Here is a 22651-nt window from a genome sequence, read left to right as displayed (position 1 = left end):
CCGTAACCGATTTCCCAACTTTGCTTTCGGCAATTTTATTTTGAAAATTGATTAGATTTTTGTAGAGCTGAAAATTTAGATTTACACAGCAAAACAAAACGCAGCATGTTTGGGCTTAAAATTCAGTTGCCGATATTGCTGAAAAGTTTCTGAAGTTTTGAGTCGATACTTGATGAGCTGCCAAATTGACAAATATCCTCAATTTTAAAACCGAATTTTCCTCTTCTTCTTTTTAGGTGTTCTTTCCGCAAACTGTTTTTGATCTCATGGCATTTATTTTGCGTTTTGGGATTCTTCGAGTTTTATTTACAAAAAAATTTGTTCATTCAAAAACGGAAAAATCAACTATTCAAATTTAAAAGCAAAGAGCAAATTGAAGACCAGCAAAATAATAAAATTAAGAAAAAGCTGCAGGAAAATAAAACAATATAATCAATTATAATCAATTCCATACACAAAATGTAAAAGCTCCTCCTTCCTCACGTTGTTCAATTTTGAATGTCCCAACACTTCTGTTCACACGACGGATATCATAACCACCCACGATCTCTATTGTCTCTTCAGTAGCCGGTTTTGTGAAAAGTCTGACTTGATCCAATGGTGATTCATGGAAATTCAATCCTTTCAAAATCGCATTTATATCGAGAAATCGTCCATCAATAATATCCAACTGTATTACTTCCATTCTGGGATTCGATCCTCTAATCCAATGCTTCAAAAATTGATTGATCATTTTATCTTTTATGTCCCGCGAACGAATTGATATTTCTTTACTATTCATCAATAGAAGATCGTCGAATTCCATGTGCATAATCACATCATTATGTCCGAGAATCAATCCATCCCAATTTTGCACCAAAATATCCTTGTAACGGCTGGGCTCCTCCAAATCTCGACATACTGCCAACATAATTTTTGTGTTTGGAAATTGCCTCACCGCCATCTTTGCGCTCTCTACACCACATCGATCATAAAACAAGAACGTTTTCACTGTAGCTGTTCCAATTGTTTTCATCAGAGAACTCATATCAAATTTGCATGTTTCCCTCTTAAAGATAAGGAAGTCGATTACCGGATGAGTAAAGATATATTGAACAGTGTCTATCCATTTTTGAATGCTGTATCCTGGGTTCAGATATTCCAAGATTCCCCGAGTGTTGCCACGCATCGCTGTCACACGAGCCGGCATGTAAACTGGAATCGGTTCGGGTTCAGCGTTCTCCTCTCCCGGATAAAAATTCCAAAACATGCGGGACGGACTTTCGACATGAACTTTGATGAACTCTTCGGTTGTCAAATACAATGTTGTAATTTGTAAGTTGAGTGCCTTGACGGTTTCTTTAGTTTTGTTCGACACGAGTGAGAATCCGACGCTGAAATACAGAAATTGTTTAAAGACAACTTCTGATAAAAACTTACATTTCAATATACTCCATACATTGAATCACAAGGTTTAATGCTTTCTCTGGAAGACGGAGAAGAGGCAAAGGACTCGACATGACGGTGGAAAATAGAACAATGGCAAGGGTGCGCCGGTTAGGAGGCGGAAAATCAATAGAACTGCAGGGGACACAATGACCCCACCAATCGTCGAACAGGAAGTGACCTGGGAACAATGGGCCGTGGTGGACGCGCGGGAAACGCAAACAAACAAATATGAGGGCGCATTTGTACACCGCTTTGGTCTCGCCACAATTGGTGTCATTCGCGTATATTGACGCGTTATTTTCTATCTTCCCTCATTCCCATACTTCCTGTCTACCTGTCCAACCAGGTCATTGTTTCCACTGCATATTGATTATTCGCTATTTTTCTTCTATCCACTACCATGACCACCGCTTTCCCTCTACTCAGTTTGCCAGATAAGGCATTGGTACTTGTGGCTGGATGCATGAAGTATACTGAAATGTAAGCTTTTTATCGTTATTAATATGACTTAAGAATCTTTTTCAGAGTTTTATTCTCACTTGCGTCTAACAAGACTAAGGAAGTTGTCAAATCTCTAAATTTGAGTGTCAAACATGTCAGTGTTACGATTAAGGATATTATCAGAATCCTATTCGATACAGATGATGATAGTCCTTCATCCATGGTTTGGAGTTTCTATCCGAGAGAGGACAACGCTGGCCACGAACCGATTCCGGTTTACATGCCGGCTTGTGTGAGTGTGGCATCGGTGCGTGACATTGTCACTCAACAGAACTTGATGAAATATCAGAACCCAGGCCGTAGCATTCGCGAATGGGTAGACCATGCTCAATATATTTTCTCTATTGACAAAATTGGGTGCCTTTCATTCAAGAATGAAACATGTCAGTTTGATTGGATTTCGTTGAAGAATGTATTTGGAAAAATCGATATAAGCATGCTCGTTTTCAACGAACTTTGTAGTTTGAAGTGTGCACAGTTGGCAGTGAGACATTTCTCATCGGCTAGATGTGTCACTGCTTTCTGTTCGAGTTTCAATGATCCCAGTGGCTACCGTAACATTCTGATTCAAAATTTTGATGCATTGGTTCTTGGATACGAAGATATGTCATTGAAAATTGGATTGGATGATCTTTTATTGATGAATAGTAAGAAAATCTCAATTCAATCTGAAACTCTGACGGATAAAATGATCAATCAATTTCTCAAACATTGGATCGAAGGGTCGAACCCGAGAATGGAAAAGGCACATTTCAATTTTGTCAATAATCAAATTGTAACTAAGGAAACTATATTGAAAGGTTTGCAATATCAAGGGATGCTATTGGATGAGGTTAATGTAAACGAACAGAACAAAGAAGTCTATTATATCTTTCGAAGAGACGGAACTGCCGGATTGATCTCAATTGAACGGGATGATCAAGAAAACGTTGTTCATTTTCGCATTTTCTAATTATTTTACAACGCTATCTTACCTCTGATTATTTTCATGTCATTATGTATAATTTGGTTCCTATTGGCTCATTGTCTATATTCACTGACTAAACCATTTTTGAGTTTTTGAGTAAAGTAAATATTTTAAAATGTGACTAAAGAAGCAAATGATAATTTCAAAAAATGATTGCAATTTCAGGTAGGAAAAATTTGTTGAATTCTGACTAGAGAAACTCATTGCTGCTGCACAGTCTAGCCCAACGCGTCTGATTAGGACCCTGGTGAAACTATTGAATCTGATAACAGGTAAACAAACGTTTCATCACTTTGCACTTGTCCTTGTTCTTCCCTAAAATTGCATTTCCCGCGCACAAACTGAAAAAAATTATTAGAGCGTTTACAAACAGAATCTATGGGTATTAAATTTTTTAATTCTTTAAATTTTTTAAAGCGGGAACAAATTTCATCTATGACTCTGGTAGAGGCTTTGCGGCTAGGGACGGGCGGCACCACAAAATCTCTTCAATTCGAAAACGCGGTAAGTGCACACCACAAGTTTCGGAAATTTGTTTGGCAACATCGACAACTACCATTAAACCGGAAAAATTCTATGAAATAAAGAAATTACCTTTTCATTTGAAAACATGTTAATGGAGGAATGTTCGATCGGAGAATGGAATTCTGTGCAATGCTTGTTTCCTTTACCAAAGGAAGTATGAGAAAACTTGCCCAGTAATCGCGATGGAGAAACATAGGAGTAAAAAATCTCTTCGACAAAGAAATTCTGACTTGCCTTTTCAATTTTTATAATTTTGGATGAAATATTTACTGTGAGGAAAATTTGAAGTCTTCGAGAATCAAAGTTAGTAGGAATCCTGCGGTGAGCTCAATTTTGCTCCGTGGAAAATTAAAACGATGACAATTCTCAATTACAAAAAAAATTGTTAGCATTATCAGATAAATGAATATGTGAAGATGTCCACTGTTTATTCTCATGGTGAATGGTATATAAAGAGCCAGGGTACTAGCTTCTTAACCCATTTCTTCTTTTGACTATGGAGTTTCTCTGTTACTAACTCCCAACATTTAATGTTGATTATTCCGCTACACCCACGCACTCTGACTACTACTCTCACATTGACTACTGGAACTGGATAACTTACTGTTATCAAAATGGATTACACTATTATCAGCCGTCTACAGAATCGTAATTCGCACCAACTTCCATGCCAAGTACAAGTACCTCCTCAGGATCTAATACCACTGCTACTTGACTTTTCTCAATGATGCCTGCGATGTGTATGGTATTAATTTCAACAGAATTTATGCAATTTCATTTTCCTGATGTTTTTTTCTATTTCCGTCTATCTTCATTGTGTGCATTTCCAATTTGAATACTACGTCATCCTGCGCAAATCTTCACTGTTATCGAATTTTTGTGCGAGACTCTTATTAACAAATCACGTCATTAAATTTGCACTGGCTGATCCGTTTTGCCGTTTTTCAATATTTTAGATAGTTGCTTATTGTTTTTGTCACCATCCGTTTTTTGATTCCATTTATATAGAAAAAATATAAATGCCTGCGGTTTTGGCTAGCATTATCTTTATGGTACCGCGAGCAGGGTTAAAATGATATTTTTGACGATCTTCCTTTGTTCAGCACTTCAAGCCTTCTTTGTCAAAAATTTTGAGTCGATTCATATAAAAAAGTTTATATGTTTTGATCTTTTGTAAGCGATCTAAAAAGTTAAATTTTTAAAGCTGTTCAGTCAAACAGGAGAAAAGAACAGAGTGCGCAGAAAACCTACTTTGTCGACCCTCTCTTTCTTTCCCTTTTTCTGGCTCCAATTGAGTTTGTATTTGTTGCCGCGTATCGCGAAAGCGACCATCTTCGATGTCTCGCCTACTTTTATTTGTCATTTTTACCAACCGATCCACGACAACTTCTTCTTCCTCTTTCCCGCCATGATCGCTATCACTATTATCTCATTTGGTATCAATATCACCAGTCTAACAATAATCCGATCCATCAAATTCCAACACCGGAGCAAAGTAGAATTCAACTTTAGTCTAATCAGCACCATCATTTGCTTCGTTCAATTCCTCGAATATGTTCTAAGTTCTGGCCGTGTTCCTTTCTCTGAAAATTCGTTAGCACCCTCTCTAGCTGGTACTCTCCCATTTATCAGTGATGTGTTGTCGTTGATGCAGTCATGGCTTTTTCTTGGTTTCCGTCATTGGACGAGTTGAAAGACAAAGTAAATCGAATGGAAAATTTTTTATTTGTCTTTGATTAATGGAAAGATAAAGAGGATGTTCGGATCTCGCGGTAAAAAAGTTCTTTGCTCAATCGATGAACGGGTAGAACAATTGAAACCGAATTTTCTAATCTTCTTTTTATGTGTTCTTTTCACCAACTGCTTTTTATCTCATAACATTTGATTTGTGTTTTGTGATTCCAGGAGTGTTTTTACAAAAAAAAACCGGGACGTACTATTTTTTCAGAAAATAGCAAAGTAAACTAGTTTTTGAATTTTTACCTTATTGGATTATACTTTTTGCAGATTTCTCGAAAATAGTAAACCTTTCAGTCAGATTCGCAGAATAGTAAAGCCGTTTCTTGTTTTTAATAACTAGGGAAATCGGCAAAGAACTTCTTGTCTTCAAATATTCCTTTTTTTGAGAAGTTTAAGGAGAGTCTCGCACAAAAATTAGATAAAAGTGAAGATTTGCACAAAAGGACGTTATTAAACGGTGAATGGCTTTCAGAAGGGATAACAACGTGTTAACTAAAAACAATTTGTAACAATAAGATCGATCGTAGAATATGTAGCAAGGCAGATGAGCTCTACAATGTATTACATTGATTCAACACAATCACGTTTAAAAACCATTTACTTCTTTTCAAAAACGGAAAAATCAACTATTCAAATTGAAAAAAAGAACACATTGAAGACCAGCAAAAAAATAAAATTAAGAGAAAGCTGCAGGGAAATAAAACAATATAGTCAATAATAATCAATTCCATACACAAAATATAACAGCTCCTCTTCCATCAGCACGTTGTTCAATTTTGAGTGTCCCAACACTTCCGTTCACACGACGGATATCATAACCACCCACGATCTCCACTCTCTCTTGTGTAGCCGGTTTTGTGAAAAGTCTGACTTGATCCAATGGTGCTTCATGAAAATTCAATCCTCTCAAAATAGCATTTATATCGAGAATTCGTACAGCAGGAAAAAGCAACACTGTGAATTCCATTCTAGGATTCGATCCTCCAATCCAATGTTTCAAAAATTGATTGATCATTTTATCTTTTATGTCCCGCGAACGAATTGTTATTTCTTTACTATTAATCAATAGAAGATTGTCGAATTCCATGCGCATGATCACACCGTCGTGTCCCAGACTCAACACATCCAAATTTTGCATCAAAACATCCGTGTAACGGCTGGTCTCCACCATATTTTGACTCTTGGCGTACATGCGTGATATGCCTGGAAACTGGCTCACCGCCATTTTTGCACACTCTACACGACATTGATCATAAAAAAAGAACGCCTTCACTTTAGCTGTTCCAATTGTTTCCATCAGAGAGCTCATATCGAATTTACATATTTCCCTCTTGAATATAAGGTAGTCGATTACCGGATGAGAAAATATATATTGAACAGTGTCTATCCATTTTTGAATGCTGTATCCTGGGTTCAGATATTTCAAGATTTCCGGAGTGAGGCCACGGCGCGCTGTCACACAAGCAGGCATATAAACTGGAAAAGGTTCGTTGCCAGCGTTCTCCTCTCCCGGATAAAAATTCCAAAACATGCGGGACGGACCTCGGACATGAACTTTGATGATCTCTTCGGTTGTTAAGAACAATGTTGTGATTTGCAAGTTTAGAGACTTGACGGTTTCTTTAGTTTTGTTGGAGGCAAGTGAGAATCCGACACTGAAAAACAGAATTTTTTTAAAGACAACTTCTGATAAAAACTTACATTTCAATATACTCCATACATTGAATAACAAGGTTTAATGCCTTCTCTGGAAGACGGAGAAGAGGAAAATCACTCGACATGGTGGTGGAAATGAGAAGAATGGCAAGGGTGCGCCGGTTAAGAGGCGGAAAATCGATAGAAATGCAGGGGACACAATGACCCCACCAATCGTCGAACAGGAAGTGACCTGGGAAGAATGGCCGGTGGTGGATGCGCGGGAAACGTAAACAAACAAATATGAAGGAATCGTGTGTGTGGGTACTTTGAGAAGCTGTAGCTTGTTTCAGACTGATTTTCAGACCTACCGTCAAGAGGATTTTTTCTTTCCCTTAAGAGGCACTATCTGTAAGAGTGAGAATGTTTGTGTTGGGCCTTGGCACAGTTGCAAAAAGTTGCTTCAATCCGAACTCTTTTCACAGCATATGTACCCCTATGGTAGTGATTTACAAAAAACATGTCATCAGTCCCCTATGACGTCATCATAGGAAAATATGCCCAATAATCGACTTTTCACCCAAAAATTCATAAAAATTTCAATTTTTCAAATAACTTTAGGAAACTTTTGCAACATGTTAGGAGTGTTTTTGACTACCTCCACACAAATTTCCAGTCCCCCAGACACCCCAGAAACCGTTCAATTAAATTTCATTTTCATGTTTTTTCAACTTTTCTCGGAAATTCCCTCTAGAAATCCTTAAATTTCAAATCGTATGCGTGTGTACCGCAAAAAGTTCTATCAGATCCAATTGAAAACCATAAAAAGTAGGCGGACCATTTTGAGATATTTCGATTTTTTCAAAAATCACATAAGGGTCCCCCCTTATGAAAATTTTAATTTTGACAAAAAAATCAAAAAAAAATTTTCTCCGAAAATGATCAGAATATTGATAAAACCCTAAAAATAAGCCAATCCCCAAAATATAAAATCTCAGAAATGTGTTTGAACGGATTCCGTTTTTTTGTTCATCCAATTTTTTCCCATTTTTTGACGTTTTCATCAATAATTTGTACAGAAGTTCTCAAATGTTAAGGAATACCCCAATTTTTTGCAAAAAGTTCTATTAGGTCCGAGTTAAAGCATTGAAAAACAGGCGGACCATTTTGAGATTTTTCCATTTATTTTGAAAATTACATAAGGGTCCCCCCTTATGAAAGAAAATTTTTATCGAAAAAATAATTCGACTCTTTTTTGATGCACAAACGTTGAGAACATTGATAAATAATCAAAAACCATTTTTTTATATTTTGAACGTTTGTGCATCAAAAAAGAGTCAAATTATTTTTTCGATAAAAATTTTCTTTCATAAGGGGGGACCCTTATGTGATTTTCGAAATAAATGAAAAAATCTCAAAATGGTCCGCCTGTTTTTCAATGCTTTTAATTGGACCGAATAGAACTTTTTGCGAGGAATTAGGATATCTTTTAAGATTTGAGGACTTCTGTACAAATTATTGATGAAAACGTCAAAAAATGGGAAAAAATTGGATGAACAAAAACAACGGAATCCGTTCAAACACATTTCTGAGATTTTATATTCTGGGATTGACTTATTTTTAGTGTTTTATAAATATTCTGATTACTTTCGGAGGAATTTTTTTTTTGATTTTTTTGTCAAAATTAAAATTTTCATAAGGGGGGACCCTTATGTGATTTTGAAAAAATCGAAATATCTCAAAATGGTCCGCCTACTTTTTATTGTTTTCAATTGGACCTGATAGAACTTTTTGCGGGGAATACGTATACGATTTGAAATTTGAGGATTTCTAAAGGGAATTTTCGAGAAAAGTCAAAAAAACATGAAAATGAAATTTATCTGAACGGTTTCTAGGGTGTCTGGAGGGCTGGAAATTTGTGTGGAGGTAGTCAAAAACACTCCTAACATGTTGCAAAAGTTTCCTAAAGTTATTTGAAAAATTGAAATTTTTATGAATTTTTGGGTGAAAAGTCGATTATTGGGCATATTTTCCTATGATGACGTCATAGAGGACTGGTAACATGTTCTTTGTAAATCACTACCATAGGGGTACATATGCTGTGAAAAGAGTTCGGATTGAAGCAACTTTTTGCAACTGTGCCAAGAGGAATCCTCATCTTACAGACAACGCCTCTTAAAATTCTGAGTTGATTCATATAAAAAAGTCGATATGTTTCGAATAATTTTTACCCATTAAAGAAGGTTTGATGTCGTATTTTTTGCAGATTTTCATTTTTCAGAAATTTCTAGAAACGTTTTTTATTGACGGGATCAAAAAGCTGCGAAGAGAAGTTTCTGACTAAAAAAGTTATATGTAGTGATTAATCAAAGATATTCATTCGAAATGAAAGTTTTTTGATAGAATTTCTCAGAAAACTGTTAATTACTCACTGCAAATCATGAGAATTTGTATCTGCAAAGAGGAGTAAATATTTTATTCTCGAGGAATTATTAGAAATCTGATTGCAACTATCTTTGCAGCGTGATCAATTAAAGGTCTTTTTGTGGTATCCGCAAACACCGTCAGCAAAAGAGCGTCAAGAGGTTGCGAAAGACATTTTTCGGCAGAAAAAGCACTGTTCCAAAAATATCTTCGGGTTCAGTCCATCTAATCTGTACAGTATTCCTGATCGGTAAGTACAGTACGTTTTATTGACAACTACAGTACAACACTGAAGGTAATCGAAACCTTAGCTGACTTTAATTATAACATATATCTTGGTTATCACAGTAGAAGTTTTGAACATAACTAGTTTCACAAAAATTTGGAACACGTCGCCTCTTATGTCACTAACTGTGCTCCTGGAAAGATAAAAGTGATGACAATTTTTATTCTCATTACTCTTAAACGTTGGGCTGAAAGTGTGTCTGAAACAAGCTCGTCCGGTTTGAGTCAGCACTTGCTGAGAGCTAATGACAACATTTTTTTCAGCTTTTATGGCAATAAGTACCCATAGATTCTAAGAATGTTTGTTTTTTGTTCTTACGGACTGTGATAAAATCCGCATTCACCACTTTCCTTTGTTGCCACTTCACTATTAGAAATGACCTTTTATAGAGAATGAAAAATATCTCAACGTTTTCACTCTAAATTTGCCAATTATCGGTTAAATGTGAAAACGGATAACAAACCGCTTTTGTGCTGTTTTCCATTCATAAAATACGGATTAAGAACTATTAAATTTTCTCCTAAACCACTCAAAAGAAAGCTAATTTTTTATTTTGTATTTTACATTTTTGTTGTTAAAAAAACTAACTGCAAATGGCTTCAATTTCAGCTGAAAACGTTTTTCCGTCGCAGAAAAAATCGAATTCTCAATAGGGCGCATTTGTACACAGCTTTGGTCTCGCCACGATTGGTGTCATTCGCGTATATTGACGCGTTGTTTTCTATCTTCCCTCTTTCCCATACTTCCTGTCTACCTGTCCAACCAGGTCATTGTTTCCACTGCATATTGATTATTCGCTATTTTTCTTTTATGCACTACAATGACAACCGCTTTCCCTCTACTCAGTTTGCCAGATAAGGCACTAGTACTTGTGATTGGATGCATGAAGTATACTGAAATGTAAGCTTTTTATTATAATTAATATGACTTGAGAATCTTTTTCAGAGTTTTATTCTCACTTGCGTCTAACAAGACTAAGGAAGTTGTCAAATCCCTAAATTTGAGTGTCAGGTTGAGGATATTATCAGAATCCTATTCGATACAGATGATGATAGTCCTTCATCCATGGTTTGGAGTTTCTATCCGGGAGAGGAGAACGCTGGCCGCAAACCGATTCCGGTTTACATGCCGGCTCAAGTGTGTGTGACATCGGTGCGTGACATGGTCAATCAACAGAACTTGATGAAATATCAGAACCCAGGCCGTAGCGTTCGCGAATGGGTAGACCATGCTCAATATATTTTCTCTATTGACAAAATTGAGTTCCTCTTATTCGAGAATGAAGCATGTCAGTTTGATTGGATTTCGTTGAAGAATGTATTTGGAAAAATCGATATAGACACGCTATTTTTTAACGAACTTTGTAGTTTGGAGTGTGCACAGTTGGCAATAAGACATTTCCAATCGGCTAGATGTGTCACTGTTTTCTGTCCAAGTTTCAATGATCCCAGTTGCTACCGAAACATTCTGATTCAAAATTTGGATGCATTGGTTCTTGGATACAAAGATATGTCATTGAAAATTGGATTGGATGATCTTTTATTAATGAATAGTAAGGAAATCTCAATTCGATCTCCAAATCTTACTAATAAAATGGTCAATCAATTTCTCAAACATTGGATCGAAGGGTCGAACCCGAGAATGGAAAACGCACGTTTCAGATTTGTCAATAATCAAATTGTAACTAAGGAAACTATATTGAAAGGTTTGCAATATCAAGGGATGCTATTGGATGAGGTTAATGTAAACGAACAGAACAAAGAAGTCTATTATATCTTTCGAAGAGACGGAACTGCCGGATTGATCTCAATTGAACGGGATGATCAAGAAAACGTTGTTTATTTTCGCATTTCCTAATTATTTTACAACGCTATCTTACCTCTGATTATTTTCATGTCATTATGTATAATTTGGTTCCTATTGGCTCATTGTCTATATTCACTGACTAAACCATTTTTGAGTTTTTGAGTAAAGTAAATATTTTAAAATGTGACTAAAGAAGCAAATGATAACTTCAAAAAGTAATTGCAACTTCAGGTAAGAAAAATTGGTTGAATTCTGACTAGAGAAACTCATCGCTGCTGCACAGTCTAGCCCAACGCGTCTGATTAGGACCCTGGTGAAACTATTGAATCTGATAACAGGTAAACAAACGTTTCATCACTTTGCACTTGTCCTTGTTTTTCCCTAAAATTGCATTTTCCGCGCACAAACTTAAGAAAATTACTAGAGCGTTTACAAACAGAATCTAGGGGTATTGAAGGTAAGGATTCTCCCACACAATGTTCCAACTGTTTCGCCACAGAAACATGTCAATGGTGGAATGTTAGATCGGAGAATGAAATTCTATGCAATGCTTGTTTCATTTACGAAAGAAAATGTAGTTTTTTTTTCACCAACTGCTTTTTATCTCATGACATTTGATTTGCGTTTTGTGATTCATGGAATGTTTTTACAAACAAAATTTTGTTGACTAAATCAGAAGTTTTTTCTATCATATGTACTGTTGGAATTTGTAGAAAAAAAAAACGGACTGGACATACCGATTTAAGTTTTTTTGTAATTGTGGTCAATTGTACAGCATTACCTTGGATCACACGGACGCCACGACAAATCTCCTGTTTTGTCATGAGCCACATCAGCCACTATGATTGTGTGGCTTTCTCTAGCTACATTGCATAGTTCAGAGGAACCGGGACGTACTACCTTTTCAGAAAAGAGCAAAATAAACTAGTTTTTGAATTTTGACCTTACTGGATTATATTTCATTTTTTTGCAGCTTTTTCGAAAATAGTAAACCTTTCAGTCAGATTCGCAAAATAGTATAATCGTCTCTTGTTTTTAGTAATTGTGGAAATCGGCCAAGAACTTCTTTTCTTCAAATCTTGTATTTTTGGGAATTTTAAGGAGAGTCTCGCACAAAAATTAGATGAGAGTAATGATTTGCACAAAGGACGTTATTAAACGGTGAACGGCTATCAGAAGGGATAACAACGTGTTAACCAAAAACAATTTGTAACAATAAGATAGATCGGAGAATATGTAGCCAGGCAGATGAGTTCTACAATGTATTACATTGATTCAACCCAATCACGTTTAAAAACCATTTACTTCTATTCAAAAACGGGAAAATCAGCTATTCAAATTGAAAAAAGAGCACATTGAAGACCAGCAAAATAATAAAATTAAGAAAAAGCTGCAGGAAAATAAAACAATATAGTCAATTATAATCAATTCCATACACAAAATATAACAGCTCCTCTTCCATCATCTTGTACAATTTTGAGTGTCCCAACACTTCCGTTCACACGACGAATATCATAACCACCCATGATCTCCACTGGCTCTTGTGTAGCCGGTTTTGTGAAAAGTCTGACTTGATCCAATGGTGCTTCACGAAAATTCAATCCTCTCAAAATAGCATTTGCATCGAGAATTCGTCCACCAGGAAAAAGCAACAGTGTGAATTCCATTCTAGGATTCGATCCTCTAATCCAATGCTTCAAAAATTGATTGATCATTTTATCCGTTATGTCCCGCGAACGAATTTTTATTTCTTTACTATTAATCAATACAAGATTGTCAAATTCCATGCGCATAATCACATCACCTTGTCCCAGAATCAACCCATCCCAATTTTGCATCAAAATATCCGTGTAACGGCTGGTCTCCACCATATTTTGACTCCTGGCGTACATGCGTGATATGCCTGGGAATTGTCTCACCGCCATCTTTGCGCACCCTACACGACATCGATCATAAAACAAGAACGACTTCACTTTAGCTGTTCCAATTGTTTCCATCAGAGAGTTCATGTCAAATTTGCATCTTTCCCTCTCGAATATAAGGTAGTCGATTGCCGGATGAGAAAATATATATTGAACAGTGTCTATCCATTTTTGAATGCTGTATCCTGGGTTCAAATATCCCAACTTTTCCCGAACGTTGCTTCGCATCGCTGTCACACAAGAAGGCATATAAACTGGAATAGGTTCGTTGCCAGCGTTCTCCTCTCCCGGATAGAAACTCCAAACCACGGCGGACGGACCTTGGACATGAACTTCGATGATCTCTTCGGTTGTTAAAAACAATGTTGTGATTTGCAAGTTTAGTGCCTTGACGGTTTCTTTAGTTTTGTTGGAGGCAAGTGAGAATCCGACACTGAAAAACAGAACTTTTTAAAGACAACTTCTGATAAAAACTTACATTTCAGTAAACTCCATACATTGAATCACAAGGTTTAATGCCTTCTCTGGAAGACGGAATAGAGGGAAAGCACTCGACATGACGGTGGAAAATAGAAGAATGGCAAGGGTGCGCCTGTTAGGAGGCGGAAAATCAATAGAAATGCAGGGCACACAATGACCCCACCAATCGTCGAACAGGAAGTGACCTGGGAAGAATGGCCCGTGGTGGATGCGCGGGAAACGCACACAAATAAATATGAGGGAATCGTGTGTGTCGACACTTTAAAAGGCTGTAACTTGTTTCAGACTGATTTTCAGACCTATCGCAAAGAGGATTTTTTCTTTCTCTTGAAATTCTGAGTCGATTCAAATATAAAAGTCGATAAGTTTTGATTAATTTTTTACCCATTAGGATTGAAGTCATATTTTTTGCAAATTTCGATTTTTAATGTATTGTGCATCTCAAATCACACTTGACAGTGTTCATTTCACTCAAAAATTTGAAGAAAGTTGGTCACTAGTAAAATAGATTATCAGCAGGTTATACACGTGAAAACGAGATAAAAATAGGTAAATGTACGATAGAAAATTGGAATTACTCCGAAACCTGGAAATAAAGATCTTATCCTTCATCAGTTTGTTCATATGCTCGATTGTACTTTACACTCTCCCAATTTTTCTTTTTCTTTTTCCCGCTCCCCAAATCAGATGATTCATAAGATTGAGCCTTGAATCATTCTATCTTTTTTATTATTAATATTGAATTCCTCCACCCACACATTTATGTTTAAGCTCCGCCTCTGGTCAGTATAAAAGCCGAGGCGAGCGCCTATGTTTTATCTTCAATAAATCTTATTCCCACAGCCAGTTTTAACGCAGTTCAACTGCAATTGTTCCCGCTGTTACGTATTTTCGAAAAGTATAGGCTTCTAAATCTAGAGCGTTCTCACCGTCAACCCTGCCATGATCCAATAGTACCTCTTCATATTACAAACCATCCAATATAATTTCTTCATTCACAATTTTATCATTGGCAAATACAAAACGTGCGATTTTTCGAAAATATATCATTTAAAAACGACATTTTTTTTGATAGAAATCGTCAGAAAACAATGATTTATTTATTGGGCACCGTAAAAATTCGCGTCTGCAAAGGAAAGTGTTGTGTTTGTGTGATCGTGACATTTTCGACTCAAAATGTGAAAACGGATAACAACCCCTTTTGTGCTGTTTTCCATTCATATTTTAAACAACTATCAAATTTTCTCCTAAACCACTCAAAAGAAAGCTAATTTTTTATTTTGTATTTCACATTTTTGTTGTTTACAAAACTAACTGCAACCGGCTTCAATTTTAGCTGAAAACGTTTTTCCGTCGCAGGAAAAACGGATTCTCAATGAGGCGCATTTGTACACCGCTTTGGTCTCGCCACGATTGGTGTCATTTGCGTATATTGACGCGTTATTTTCTATCTTCCCTCATTCCCGTACTTCCTGTCTACCTGTCCAACCAGGTCATTGTTTCCACTGCATTATTATTGATTATTCGCTATTTTTCTTTTATCTACTACCATGACCACCGCTTTCCCTCTTCTCAGTTTGCCAGATGAGGCATTGGCACTTGTGGTTGGATGCATGAAGTATACTGAAATGTAAGCTTTTTATCGTAATTAATATGACTTGAAAATCTTTTTCAGAGTTTTATTCTCACTTGCGTCTAACAAGACTAAGGAAGTTGTCAAATCTCTAAATTTGAGTGTCAAACATGTCAGTGTTACGATTGAGGATATTATCAGAATCCTATTCGATACAGATGATGATAGTCCTTCATCCATGGTTTGGAGTTTCTATCCGAGAGAGGACAACGCTGGCCACAAACCGATTCCGGTTTACATGCCGGCTCGTGTGAGTGTGGCATCGGTGCGTGGCATGGTCACTGAACGGAACTTGAAGGAATATCAGAACCCGGGTCTTAGCGTTCAAGAATGGGTTAACCATATGCAGTTTATATTCTCTTGTTCGGAAATCGAGTTCCTTTTATTCGAGAATGAAACATGTCAGTTTGATTGGATTTCGTTGAAGAATGTATTTGGAAAAATCGATATAGACACGCTCTTTTTCAACGAACTTTGTAGTTTGAAGTGTGCACAGTTGGCAGTGAGACATTTCCCATCGGCTAGATGTGTCACTGCTTTTTGTTCAAGTTTCAATGATCCCAGTCGCTACCGAAACATTCTGATTCAAAATTTGGATTCATTGGTTCTTGGATTCAAAGATATGTCATTGAAAATTGGATTGGATGATCTTTTATTGATAAATAGTAAGGAAATCTCAATTCGATCTCCAACTCTTACTAATAAAATGGTCAATCAATTTCTCAAACATTGGATCGAAGGGTCAAACCCGAGAATGGAAAACGCACGTTTCAGATTTGTCAATAATCAAGTTGTAACTAAGGAAACTATATTGAAAGGCTTGCAATATCAAGGGATGCCATTGGATGACGTTAATGTAAACGGACAGAACACAGAAGTCTATTATATCTTTCGAAGAGACGGAACTGCCGGAATGATCTCAATTGAACGGGATGAGCAAGAAAACGTTGTTCATTTTAACATTTTTTAATTATTTTACAACGCTATCTTACCTGTAGTTATGTAGAATTTGGTTCCTATTGGCTCATTGTCTATTTTTCACTGACAAAACAATTTTTATGTTTTTGAGTAAAGTAAATATTTTACAATGTGACTAAAGAAGCAAATGATAATTTCAAAAAATGATTGCAGCTTCAGGTATGAAAAATTTGTTGAATTCTGACTAGAGAAACTCATCGCTGCTGCACAGTCTAGCCCAACGCGTCTGATTAGGACCCTGGTGAAACTATTGAATCTGATTCCATTTCTTCAGGCAAAAATAAAAATGTCAGCTGATAAGGCAAACATTTTATTTATGGTACAATGTTTGACTGTCGGCCCTCTCTTTCTTTTCCTTTTTCTGGCTCCAATGAAGTTTGTATCTGTTGCCGCGTATCGCGAAAGTTACCAGCTTCGATGTCTCGCCTACTTTTATTTGTCATTTTTACCAACCGATCCACGACAATTTCTTCTTCCTCTTTCTCGCCAAGATCGCTATCACTATTATCTCATTTGGTATCAATACCACCGGTCTAATGATATACCAATCCATCAAATTCCAACACCGGAGCAAAGTAGAATTCAACCTTATTCTCATCAGGACCATCACTTCCTTCGTTAAATTCCTGGGATATGTTCTAAGTTCTGGCCGTGTTGCTTTCTCTGAAAATTCGTTAGCACCCTATCTTGCTGGTACTCTCCCATTTATTAGTGATGTGTTGTCTGTGTGTTAACAACGTGTTAACCAAAAACAATTTGTAACAATAAGGCCGATCGTAGAATATGTAGCCAGGCAGATGAGCTCTACAATGCATTACATTGACTCAACCCAATCACGTTTAAAAACCATTTACTTCCTTTCAAAAACGGAAAAATCAACTATTCAATTTGAAAAAAGAACACATTGAAGACCAGCAAAATAATAAAATTAAGAAAAAGCTGCAGGAAAATAAAACAATATAGTCAATAATAATCAATTCCATACACAAAATGTAAAAGCTCCTCCTTCCTCACGTTGTTCAATTTTGAGTGTCCCAACACTTCCGTTCACACGACGGATATCATAACCACCCATGATCTCCACAGTCTTTTGTGTAGCCGGTTTTGTGAAAAATCTGACTTGATCAAATGGTGGTCCATAAAATTTCAATCCTTTCAAAATAGCATTTATATTGAGAATTCGTCCGTCAGGAAAAAGCAACAGTGTGAATTCCATTCTAGGATTCGATCCTCCAATCCAATGCTTCAAAAACTTATTGATCATTTTATCCGTTATGTCCCGCGAACGAATTGTTATTTCTTTACTATTAATCAATAGAAGATTGTCGAATTCCATGCGCATAATCACATCACCTTGTCCCAGAATTAACACATCCAAATTTTGTATCAAAATATCCGTGTAAAGGCTGGTCTCCTCCAGATTTTGACTCCTGGCGTATATGCGAGATATGCCTGGAAATCGCCTCACTGCCATCTGTGCGCACTCTACGCGACATTGATCATAAAACAAGAATTCCTTCACTTTAGCTGTTCCAATTGTTTCCATCAGAGAGTTCATATCAAATTTACATGTTTCCCTCATGAATACAAGGTAGTCGATTACCGGATGAGAAAATATATATTGAACAGTGTCTATCCATTTTTGAATGCTGTATCCTGGGTTCAAATATCCCAACTTTTCCCGAACGTTGCTTCGCATCGCTGTCACACAAGCAGGCATATAAACTGGAATAGGTTCGTTGCCAGCGTTCTCCTCTCCCGGATAGAAACTCCAAGCAATGCTGGACGGACCTTGGATATGAACTTCGATGATCTCTTCGGTTGTTAAAAGCAATGTTGTGATTTGCAAGTTTAGTGCCTTGACGGTTTCTTTAGTTTTGTTGGAGGCAAGTGAGTATCCGACACTGAAAAACATAACTTTTTTGAAGACAACTTCTGATAAAAACTTACATTTCAGTATACTCCATACATTGAATAACAAGGTTTAATGCCTTCTCTGGAAGACGGAAAAAAGGGAAAGCACTCGACATGGTGGTGAAAAGGAGAAGAATGGCAAGGATGCGCCGGTTAGGAGGCGGAAAATCAATAGAACTGCAGGGGACACAATGACTCCACCAATCGTCGAACAGGAAGTGACCTGGGAAGAATGGCCCGCGGGAATCGCGCGGGTAACGCGCGGGAAACGTAAACAAACAAATATGAGGGAATCGTGTATGTGGACACTTTAAAAGGCTGTAACTTGTTTCAGACTGATTTTCAGACCTACCGTCAAGAGGATTTTTTCTTTCCCTTAAAATTCTGAGTCGATTCATATAAAAAAGTCTATATGTTTCGATTAATTTTTTACCCATTAAAGGAGGTGTGATATCGTATTTTTTGCAGATTTCGATTTTTCAGAAATTTCAATGATATTTTTTCGAAATGAGCGTTTTCGATAGAATTTGTCAGAAAACTGCTATTTTCCCACTGTACATCATGAGAATTTGTATCTGCGAAGAGGAGTAAATGATTTATTCTTAAGGACTTCAATTATTAGGTTCGCAAGAAAATTTGTGGGTATGTTCTGTTTTCAATACTGCCAGTCAATCGACGAGAATCAAAATCAACTACGCATACCTTTTGTTAGATAAACTCTCTGTGAATCTGATAGTAGACAGCATTTATCCTCGACGCTTCTCTTCGGTAAGAGCCCTGGCTATTTTCAATCTTAACCAACAACTTGTACAGCAATATTTTCTATTTCGCGCTTCATGTAATACCGAAATTACTATAATCGCTCAACCGATAGGAGAAGTTAACGAGGGTAATGTCTTCTATCAATACACTATGAGTAATTGAGTTCGCAACTTTGAGAAATGTAATTTTTCTATGGTTAAAGTATCACACACTGAAAGACCATATGAATATGATTTCTACACTACCTAAAAGCTAATTGTCTATTTTTGTACTAGCCTAACAAATGTTAAGTTTTTGAGTGAAGTAAATATTGTGACCTAACATAATATACAAATAACAATTTCGAGAAAAAATTATTGAAACTTCAGGCTTGAAAAAACAGAATTCTGACTCACAGTCCAGGCCAACCCTGTATGATTTGGACCCTAGTGATACTATTGAAAGTGATAACAGATGAACAAACGTTTCATCACCTTGTCCTTGTTCTTCCGTAAAAATTGTTCTTCCCAGTGCACTTAACTGAAAAAATTACTAGTGAGTTAACAAGTAGAATATATGAGTGTTCAATTTTTTAAAGCTGGAATAAATGTTGACAATGACTCTGGCAACTACCAGTAAAGCAAAATTACGCCCACAATTTATTGAGAATAGGGAAATTGCATTTTTTATTCACCTCGTGTTGAATCTATTACAAGATCAAGCTTCTGAAACATCAACATTAGGCAAAGTAATGACTTTTGAAATCAGGAAGAACGAACAAATTATATTTTTCTTTGCTTATTCTGGACTGAGCTAATTGTCAACCAATAACATGCCGTTTTAGTGAAACCTCTTATCCCGCAATGTGTCTGCCAGAGCCAATATCAACATTTCTTCCAGCTATTAAGAAAATGAATACCCATAAATTCTGAGAACGAAGAGAATTTAGGAAAAGCGCTGTTTCATAAAATATCGAAAACTACATCACAACTCACGGGAATCAGCCGCTGAAAACTGAGATGATTTCAATTCTAATTAATCGTAGTTTTCACAGTGGAAATTTTGAACAAAATCAGTTCCCCAAATAAATGAAACACTTCGCCTTTTATGCAAAAAGCATTAACTGTGCTTCTGGGAAAATGAAAATAATGACAATCCAATCCATTTTGTCATGATTATCAGATAAATCAATATGTGAAGATGTTCCCGTTTTGTCATCACGGTGTCGAGTATATCAAGAGCCGGGGTACTCACTTCTTAACCCATTCCTTCTTTTAACTATGGAACCTCTCTCTTACCCACTCTCAACATTTAATGTTGATTATTCCGCTACATCTGACTATTTTGGCTACTAGCCTAACACATACTACTGGAATTGGTCCAACTACTGCTATCAAAATGAATTCGACTATGATCAGCCGACGTCCTCTGGATATTCATTCACAACAACTTCAACGATGCCAATTTCAAGTACCTCATCAGGATCTTATTCCACTGCTACACCACTATTCTCACATTCAATGACGCCTTCAATGCCAACAATGACGCCACCAACCACCACCACTCCTCATCGTCATAAGGATTCAACTAGACACTGCTCCAACTGTTTCGCCACAGAAACATGTCAATGGAAGAATGTTAGATCGGAGAATGGAATTCTATGCAATGCTTGTTTCATTTACCAGAGAAAGTATAAGAAAACTCGCCCAGTAACCGCGATGGAGAAATATAACAGTAAGAAAGCTGTTCGACAAAGTAATGCAAACTAACCTTTTCAATTTTTATGAATGTTTTGATCCCGGTAATTTTTTTTGATCCCGGTAATTTATTTTTATTTTTTTGTTTCAGTTGTTCTTTTTTAGTTTTACTCAATAAACTAGGAAATTCTAAACAATTTTTGACCTTTTTTTATTTAATAAATTCGGAAAACAAGTGAAAATTTAATTCAAAATCAAAATTTCCAGAAGTATCAAAATCTGCAAAAAAAAAAAGACTTTTTGTATATGAATCGACTCAGAATTTCAAAAAAAAAAAGGAAATCCTCTTGTAGACAGGTCTGAAAATTCATCTGAAACAAGCTACAGCCTCTCAAAGTACCCACACACACGATTCCCTCATATTTGTTTGTTTACGTTTCTCGCGCATCCACCACGGGCCATTCTTCCCAGGTCACTTTCTGTTCGACTATTGGTGGGGTCATTGTGTCCACTGCATCTCTATTGATTATTCGCCACCTAACCGGCGCACACTTGCCATTCTTCTATTTCCCACCGTCATGTCGAGTCCTTTCCCTCTTTTCCGTCTTTCAGAGAAGGTCTTAAAACTTGTGATTCAATGTATGGAGTATATTGAAATGTAAGTTTTTTGATCAGAATTACTCTGACTAATGAATATTTTTCAGAATCGGACTTTCTCTTTTATCGACAAAAACTAAGGAAATTGTCAGACGTCTCGATTATAATATTGCACAAATTGATATGACGGTAGAAGATGTCATCAGAATTCGATTCAATGCGAGTGAAGATAATCCCACATCCTTGGTATGGAGTTTCAGGTCTTAGCATTCAAGAATGGGTGGAACATTTCCAGTATATATTTTCGATTGAGGAAATTGACAACATTTCATTTGCAAATGAAACATGTGTCTTTGATATGAGTTCTCTGCAAGATGCCATTGGAAGACTGAATATTCATACGCTATTGTTCAAGGATTTTTGTAGTTTGGAGTGTGCACAGTTGGCACTGAGACATTTGAAATCGGTTAGATCCGTTAATGCTTACTGTCCAAGTTTCGATGACCCCAGCCAGTACCGTAACATCCTGATTCAAAATTTGGATTCATTGGTTCTTGGACACGAAGATATGTTTTTGAAAGTTGGATTGGATGACCTCTTATTGATGAATAGTAAGGATATCTCAATTCAATCTCCAACTCTTACCGATAAAATAGTCAATCAATTTCTCAAACATTGGATCAAAGGGTCGAACCCAAGAATGAAAAACGCAGTATTTGAATTTGCCGATAATCAAGTTGTAAGTGAAGAAATCATATTGAAAGGTTTGCGATATCGAGAAGTACTATTTGATGATGATGGGGTTGACGGCGAAAACGAAAAATTTGAAGGCTATGAAATTCTTCGAAAGGATGGAACTGTGGGAGCAATTTCAATTGATCAATCTTTTGGAGGATACGATGTTCATTTCAATGTTTTCTAGTTCGTTCAATTTTTCATGCTACATTAAATTATTTTCACCTCTTATGTATAATATGCTTCGTTCTTTTATTTGAAGTTTTGATTGAAATTGTAATAGTTTAGCGAGCAATTTTTTTGAGTGTTAGTTTTATTGAGTAAATTATTGATTAAAATAAATATTGTCAAATGTGACTTGGCACTTGGAGAGCAAACAAAACATTTCCAAAAAAACGATTGAAACTTCAGGCTTGAACAATTTTGTTGAATTTTGACTATAGAAACTTCTGGGTGCTGCACAGCCTAGGCCAACTAACCAAAACTCAACTCTGCTGAGACTATTGAATGTGATAACAAAGAAACAAACGTTTCACCACTTTGTGCTTGTCATTTTTCTTCCCTCTAAATCGTACTTTCCAGTGTACAAAACTGAAAAGACTAGTGGGTTTGCAAGCAGAACCTATGGGTGTTCATTTTCTT

At 36.5% G+C, this 22651-nt stretch overlaps 9 protein-coding genes across 9 annotated transcripts; 5 read left to right on the top strand and 4 right to left on the bottom strand.

The window, feature by feature from the left end:
- Positions 1-442: 442 nt before the first annotated feature.
- On the bottom strand, positions 443-1499 carry GCK72_022386 (uncharacterized protein; the record flags this gene model as incomplete). The annotated part of the gene is made up of 2 exons (XM_053734791.1): positions 443-1373; positions 1420-1499. The coding sequence occupies 2 exons, from the start codon at positions 1497-1499 to the stop codon at positions 443-445; spliced, it is 1011 nt and encodes a 336-aa protein (XP_053578357.1).
- Positions 1500-1828: 329 nt separating this feature from the next.
- GCK72_022385 (uncharacterized protein) lies at positions 1829-2881 on the top strand (the record flags this gene model as incomplete). The annotated part of the gene is made up of 2 exons (XM_003096066.2): positions 1829-1908; positions 1954-2881. 2 exons carry the CDS (start codon positions 1829-1831, stop codon positions 2879-2881), a joined length of 1008 nt encoding a protein of 335 aa, XP_003096114.2.
- Positions 2882-5882: 3001 nt separating this feature from the next.
- Positions 5883-6942, bottom strand: GCK72_022384 (uncharacterized protein; the record flags this gene model as incomplete). The annotated part of the gene is made up of 2 exons (XM_003096085.2): positions 5883-6816; positions 6863-6942. 2 exons carry the CDS (start codon positions 6940-6942, stop codon positions 5883-5885), a joined length of 1014 nt encoding a protein of 337 aa, XP_003096133.2.
- Positions 6943-10326: 3384 nt separating this feature from the next.
- On the top strand, positions 10327-11363 carry GCK72_022383 (uncharacterized protein; the record flags this gene model as incomplete). The annotated part of the gene is made up of 2 exons (XM_053734790.1): positions 10327-10406; positions 10535-11363. The coding sequence occupies 2 exons, from the start codon at positions 10327-10329 to the stop codon at positions 11361-11363; spliced, it is 909 nt and encodes a 302-aa protein (XP_053578356.1).
- A 1373-nt stretch (positions 11364-12736) lies between these two features.
- On the bottom strand, positions 12737-13792 carry GCK72_022382 (uncharacterized protein; the record flags this gene model as incomplete). Its single annotated transcript, XM_003096069.2, has 2 exons — positions 12737-13667; positions 13713-13792. The coding sequence occupies 2 exons, from the start codon at positions 13790-13792 to the stop codon at positions 12737-12739; spliced, it is 1011 nt and encodes a 336-aa protein (XP_003096117.2).
- A 1472-nt stretch (positions 13793-15264) lies between these two features.
- On the top strand, positions 15265-16317 carry GCK72_022381 (uncharacterized protein; the record flags this gene model as incomplete). Its single annotated transcript, XM_053734789.1, has 2 exons — positions 15265-15344; positions 15390-16317. 2 exons carry the CDS (start codon positions 15265-15267, stop codon positions 16315-16317), a joined length of 1008 nt encoding a protein of 335 aa, XP_053578355.1.
- A 541-nt stretch (positions 16318-16858) lies between these two features.
- On the bottom strand, positions 16859-18355 carry GCK72_022380 (uncharacterized protein; the record flags this gene model as incomplete). Its single annotated transcript, XM_003089633.2, has 3 exons — positions 16859-16951; positions 17311-18229; positions 18276-18355. The coding sequence occupies 3 exons, from the start codon at positions 18353-18355 to the stop codon at positions 16859-16861; spliced, it is 1092 nt and encodes a 363-aa protein (XP_003089681.2).
- Positions 18356-20437: 2082 nt separating this feature from the next.
- On the top strand, positions 20438-20749 carry GCK72_022379 (uncharacterized protein; the record flags this gene model as incomplete). The annotated part of the gene is made up of 1 exon (XM_003096704.2): positions 20438-20749. The coding sequence occupies one exon, from the start codon at positions 20438-20440 to the stop codon at positions 20747-20749; it is 312 nt and encodes a 103-aa protein (XP_003096752.2).
- Positions 20750-21255: 506 nt separating this feature from the next.
- GCK72_022378 (uncharacterized protein) lies at positions 21256-22196 on the top strand (the record flags this gene model as incomplete). Its single annotated transcript, XM_003096718.2, has 3 exons — positions 21256-21335; positions 21382-21520; positions 21570-22196. 3 exons carry the CDS (start codon positions 21256-21258, stop codon positions 22194-22196), a joined length of 846 nt encoding a protein of 281 aa, XP_003096766.2.
- Positions 22197-22651: the final 455 nt, after the last annotated feature.

Source organism: Caenorhabditis remanei, chromosome X, assembly GCF_010183535.1.
Source record: "Caenorhabditis remanei strain PX506 chromosome X, whole genome shotgun sequence".
NCBI classification, from domain to species: Eukaryota; Metazoa; Nematoda; class Chromadorea; order Rhabditida; family Rhabditidae; genus Caenorhabditis; species Caenorhabditis remanei.
The sequence above is the reverse complement of the archived record's forward strand: the minus strand, read 5'-3'. Positions and strand labels throughout refer to the sequence as shown.